The sequence below is a fragment of the Nicotiana attenuata genome, unplaced genomic scaffold (genome assembly GCF_001879085.1).
Source record: "Nicotiana attenuata strain UT unplaced genomic scaffold, NIATTr2, whole genome shotgun sequence".
NCBI classification, from domain to species: Eukaryota; Viridiplantae; Streptophyta; class Magnoliopsida; order Solanales; family Solanaceae; genus Nicotiana; species Nicotiana attenuata.
Window position 1 is genome coordinate 114,904 of NW_017673772.1, and position 5,903 is coordinate 120,806.

The window sequence follows — 5,903 nt, forward strand, 5'->3', positions numbered from 1 at the left end:
AATAGCAAAAGTAGGCGTGAAAAAAGGGAATTCCAGCTAAGGTTGATATGTATTTGACTGTATTCACGCGGCCTTATCGTGAATACAGTAACGTATTTGCGTAATACCTGGAAGGTTTAACTTGTTAAAAACGGAAAGGAAATCAAATCACCTGATATTCTCCTAATTTAACTCAACGAACAAAAACTATTACCTATTAATCTGTATTCTTCCATTCACGATTCAACAAAAAAATTAGCGAAAACAAGAGCAACATCTGGAATTTCACTTCTCCCTTTTCTCTGTTCCCAGTTCTCAATTCAACCACGGAAAAGTACGATTGATACAATTGAATACAAAATACGGTATAATTCCATTATACATATGGCAAGTTTAACAGTGTTGTTGCGTCATTCTGGCAAGTGGAACGATGAGAGCAATTACGTTGATTTTTCAATTGAGGGAATACTGATAAAGGAGTCTGCGTCGTATAATGATTTGGTTGCTTCAATTCCTAATCAACTGGGCATAGATTTGAGCACAAAATCCATTAAAATTAAATACAAAGTAGAAGGGAAGAGCACGCCAATGGAAATACACAATGACATGGGTTACATGGTGTATGTAGAGTTAAAAAAAGATAACAGAGAATTCGGGATGTATCCTTTGTGCATAATAACGATTGAAAAAGAACTTGTATCCGGTGGTAAGTGAAGGCGATATTGTGCAAATAGACGAATCACTCCAAAGGTATGATTCCGGTATAGGTGATACGCTTGCTCTAGATTTTGTCAATTCAGGAGAAGCAATTAGGGTGTTTGAACTGAACAAGGATTTGATAATTTCAAAAACTAGTCAAAGGGAGGTTATTGTTGGACAAGTATATAAGGATAAGGCTACATTGAAAGAGGTGATGGAGAATTATGCTATATCGCAAAGGTTTCAATTCTGGGTTGATAGGTCTAATGCTGTCAGGTTTGCGTGTATTTAATTTTTTTTTTTTTTTGTATTTTGTATTATTGGTTGGAGTTGTAAGTTAAACGTTGATGTATTTATGCGTATTTGTGGATTTCCACTTGATCATCACTAATGTGTTTATCATATGTTTGTTTATGGTCCTTAAATACATGTATTCATATGTATTTTACTGGTATAATTACATTACAGTGTCTCTATTATTTCGTATTTGTTTACTGTCCTTTCTAAGTGAATGCATATAAAAATAATTGTATTTGGTTGTGTTCATTGTATTTAAATGCATATAACTCTAATTGAATTCAGGTGTATAATAATTTATACATATAGATGTCAGAATGTATTCATGTCAGATTGTATTCATGTGTATATTAGTGCATTTTTTGTAAACAGTTATGCTAATCATATGTATAATGATTAATTCTTTGCAGCTATGCATTATTATGTATGTCAGAAGATTGTGAATGGAGGTTTAAGGTTTCAAGCATTAACAAATCAGAACTATTTAAAGTGAGAGAGTTCATTGATAACCATACATGTCCTCTGAAGGACAAGGTGTATGAGCAGCGACAAGCAAGCAGCAGCCTTATATGTGGTATGATTAGGCCTAAGCTTACTAATCATAAGAGAAAATACACCCCAAAGGATATTATTGATAATGTGAAATCAGATTTAGGTGTAGATGTTAGCTACATGTTGGCGTGGAGGGCTAAAGAAAAGGCAATGAATTTTTTGAGAGGTGAACCGGCTGATTCATACAAAAATTACCAGGATACTTATATACAATGGATATGACATATCCAGGTTCCCACATCAAAATGGTAAAATCGCCCAAAAATGAATTCATGTACGTGTATATATCTTTGTATGCCTTTATAAAGGGGTTTGATCATTGTAGACCCATTGTTGTTGTGGATGGAAGTCACCTAAAATCTTACTACACCGGGACATTTGTTTCGGCAAGCACATCGGATGGTGCAGGTGAGTGCGTGAATTATAATAAAATCTATTAATATTTTAAAGATTGAAATACATGTTTTAAAAATATGTATTCAATTATCTTTACATGTCATATATTGCAACTAGCATATGGTGTTATTGATTCAGAGAACGATGCTGCTTGGACGTGGTTCTTTGAGCAATTCAAGATAGCATACGGTGACAGGGAAAACATGTGCATCGCTTCAGATAGAAATGAGAGTATCATTAAATCTGTATCGAGAGTGTATCCAGATGTACCTCATTTTGCTTGTATATGGCATCTATGGAGCAACATATATAATAAATTCAAAAAGAGCCATGCAAAGTTGAGCGAGATATACTTCTCGATGGCAAAAGTATACACACAAGCTGAATTTGACAGTCTGGTGGAGAAGGTGGAGATGGTAGATATTAGGGTGAAAGAATACTTGGAGTTAGCTGGATACGAAAAGTGGGCTAGGTTGTATGCACCTGTTAACAGGGGATGGACCATGACGTCAAATATTGTTGAGTCAATCAATGTCGCACTAGTGTCAGCAAGGAAATTGCCAATATACGACTTCCTCGAAGAAGTTAGGAAGATGTTTGGACGTTGGAATTGTTGTAACCGCAAAGAAGCTACACAGACATACACAACGCTTGGAAAAAAATACCAGGAGATGCTGACTTTGAATGAGGCAATGTCTACACGCATGACTGTAAGTTTTATTTTAATGTCATTGTATTATATAGCTTAATTGTTTTCTGAAATAACTGACATGAATACAACTGAATACAACACATTTTTCATAAATACAACTGACATGAATACAACTAAATTCAACTGCATACAACACATATTTCATCGAAGATCTGACATGAATATAACTAAATACATTCTGCAAAAATCAGCCAGAGTAAGATATCATTGATAGAAATATATGTCCTAATATAATACATACGCATACAACGAATAAAGACATTGCAATTAGAATAAAATACTGATGGGAACTTTGAAAATCCTTATAAATACAACTATTCGAATACATCAGAATACAACTGACAAATCTGTATTATACAGAATTTTTTAGATAGACGTATTATCATGTCGTAGCCTTCTAATGTTTTTGTTACACTTCAGTTGCCTAAAGTCCGGTAGATTTTTGATGTATGTCATTGTATTCATAAGCTAAGACGTAATTATAGTTTATAGTCTGCCGGTCTAAATATATGATGTATTCTCTGTATTCAAACATTTCAGTTGTATGTAACTGAGTAATTCAACATTATACATATGGTAATTCAGTTATATGTGCTCAAAACTTATAGTTCTATGTTTAAATGTAGGTGGTACCATCAACTGAATACTTACATACGATTAACGATTGAGGGAGGCATTACACCGTCTGCCTGTTAGAAAGAAAATGTGTTTGTGGGAGGTTCCAAGTTGATGAATTACCATGCCCACATGCTTGGGCTGTATTGAAGAGCAAGTTTCTAATGCCAGAAGGATATTGCTCTAACTATTACAAACCAAATTCTGTTGTAATGACATACGATGTGCCTGTGTACCCGCTACCGGACAGAAATGACTGGAATATACCAGCACATGTTGCAGAGGAGGTTGTATTACCACCCAAATGGAAAAGACCTCCTGGAAGGCCAAAGAAGAAGCGCGATAAACCTTTAAGTGAATTGTTGCAGCCGAAAAAGCAACATTCATGTAGCATATGTGGGCAGGGAGGACATAACATGCGAACGTGTAGAAATGCTCCACGTAGTATTTAGTTAACACTCTGACATGTATTAGTGCTCCAACGGTTTGTCAATACTTATGATGACATTGTCAAGTAATAAATTCTGAAATGCCTTTCGTGAATAGATTCTGGATACATTTAGTTGCAGTACTGTGTTGGATACATTCAAATACAACCTTGTCCACATATACTTTGACAATTTATTATAGACAGTGCCTGAGTTATATACATAACTAGTCAAAATATATCGCAATACAACTATATACTCAGCTATAATATAATAAATTCAATAAATACATATAACCTGATTAGATTCTGTATATATTTAGTTGCAGTATTGTGTTGAATACAATCGAATACAACCTTGTCCACATATACTTAGACACATATACTTAGACATACAATCATAGATAGTGTGCGAGTTAAATATACATAACTAGTCAGAATACATCGTAATACATCTATATACTCAGCTATAATATAACAATTTCAATAAATACGTATAATCTGTTCAATATACATACAGTTTCTGACTTTGATATTAACCTGTTCAATACGTATAACCTGTTCAAGCCAAGTGACTGAATATTATTACATACTTATATCCTGTAAGATACATATGAATATAAACTGAAGATTAAGTATGAATACTTATGAACAAAACAATGAAATATGGATTGAAAAGTTGCAATTGTCATACACGAACACTGTTGATAAAGTGATTAATACATGGTTTTTTTCTAACTGAATACCATCTTCACCAAAAAACTATTCAAAAAACAGTAGTCACCTAAAAACTACATTCACCTCAAACTACTCTAACACTATCTGCAACTTTGAATCTGACTCTGTGATTTGCCTAGCAATCTTTGAGGGTGCTTCATTCTCGCTTATAACATCAGCGTCTATCTTCCGCGTAGCATAGTCCTAGAGGAGAGCACCATATCTTTGACGGAGTATATTGGAATCAAATGTTGTTTGTGGAATCTCACCAAGAGTGCTCAGAAACTCTGCGTATGCCGCAACATGCACCCCACAATCCCTAAAAAAATGTTGATTGAAACAATTAAAAATAATTCATACAATTAGATTTTTAAAATGATACAAGAATGATGATTGAATACATACATGCTCCCAGCTTTCTGTTGAGGCAGATTTGATATGAAAACAACTTCAAAGGGATCAGTATGTGACTTGTCAGTGTATGCTGAGTAAGTAGACAAATCTATGCCTTGACTATCTCTGTAAAAGCCACTGATTGATAGATACAGAGGTACAAGCTTAGCTAGCTTATCTATCTCAGAAGCTACATAGGCATCATGACCTGCAGATCTGTACGAGTCATACACTTTGATACATCTCTCCTTGAATGAGACAACAGCAAATATCCAGTGTAGTTTGTCCTTCAAGTTGACTGGTATCAAGACATTGTCAACTGTATCCCAAGGTACATTAGCTAGCAATCTGTAGCCCCTTATGTACTCACATACCACATCCTCTTCTTTGGCTAAATTAGCATTACTGTCTGTATCAGCATACCTGTCGAAGATTTCAGCGATTCTTGTCTTGAATATACAATCAACAGTTGCTTGTTTGGTTGTACTTTGCCTTCTTTCTCAGATAGTAGAATATGACGTCAATATGCTATACACAAATATAATTACATAGTGTTAGTCCAATAGATCACACATATTAAAGAATAATACAGCTGAATACAGAAAAAATATAGCTGAATACAGAAAATTATAGTTGAATACAGAAAAGTACATATTAAAGAATACAGCTGAATAATATAGCTGAATGCAGCTGAATACTGAAAATACATCTGAATTTGATGTATTACAGCAGAAATTCAAGAATAAAGAGGCAATTAAGTACATCGTAGAGATTCAGTTAAATACATCTGATATTTACAACTACCCATTAATGTTAAAATACATCTGAATACATTTAAATACATGTTATTCAAAAATAATGATTTAATTAAATACATATTACTGTAATACATATGTTAGTTACAAACTACTGATAACTTTGAAAATACATCAGAATACATTAAAATACAGCAGTGCTTCAGGAATAATGATGCCATTAAATACATCATACAGATTCAGTTAAAAACATGTTGCATTTTCAGCTAATAAAAAATGTTAAAATACATCTGAATACAATTAAATACAGCAGATTTATTAGTAACATCTGCATACAATTAAGTACATCAAAGTAATGTAA

At 33.6% G+C, this 5,903-nt stretch overlaps 1 protein-coding gene across 1 annotated transcript; it reads left to right on the forward strand.

The window, feature by feature from the left end:
• Positions 1-363: 363 nt before the first annotated feature.
• Positions 364-3,702, forward strand: LOC109217236. The gene is made up of 6 exons (XM_019381467.1): positions 364-685; positions 780-954; positions 1,386-1,674; positions 1,836-1,935; positions 2,041-2,633; positions 3,403-3,702. The coding sequence occupies exons 1-6, from the start codon at positions 364-366 to the stop codon at positions 3,700-3,702; spliced, it is 1,779 nt and encodes a 592-aa protein (XP_019237012.1).
• Positions 3,703-5,903: the final 2,201 nt, after the last annotated feature.

Bases quoted from the DNA above. Each gene is read 5' to 3' on its own strand.
- LOC109217236 (XM_019381467.1), top strand. From the start codon at position 364: ATGGCAAGTTTAACAGTGTTGTTGCGTCATTCTGGCAAGTGGAACGAT. The intron at 955-1,385 runs GTTTGCGTGTAT...AATTCTTTGCAG, and splicing joins GATAGGTCTAATGCTGTCAG to CTATGCATTATTATGTATGT. The intron at 1,936-2,040 runs GTGAGTGCGTGA...TATTGCAACTAG, and splicing joins AAGCACATCGGATGGTGCAG to CATATGGTGTTATTGATTCA.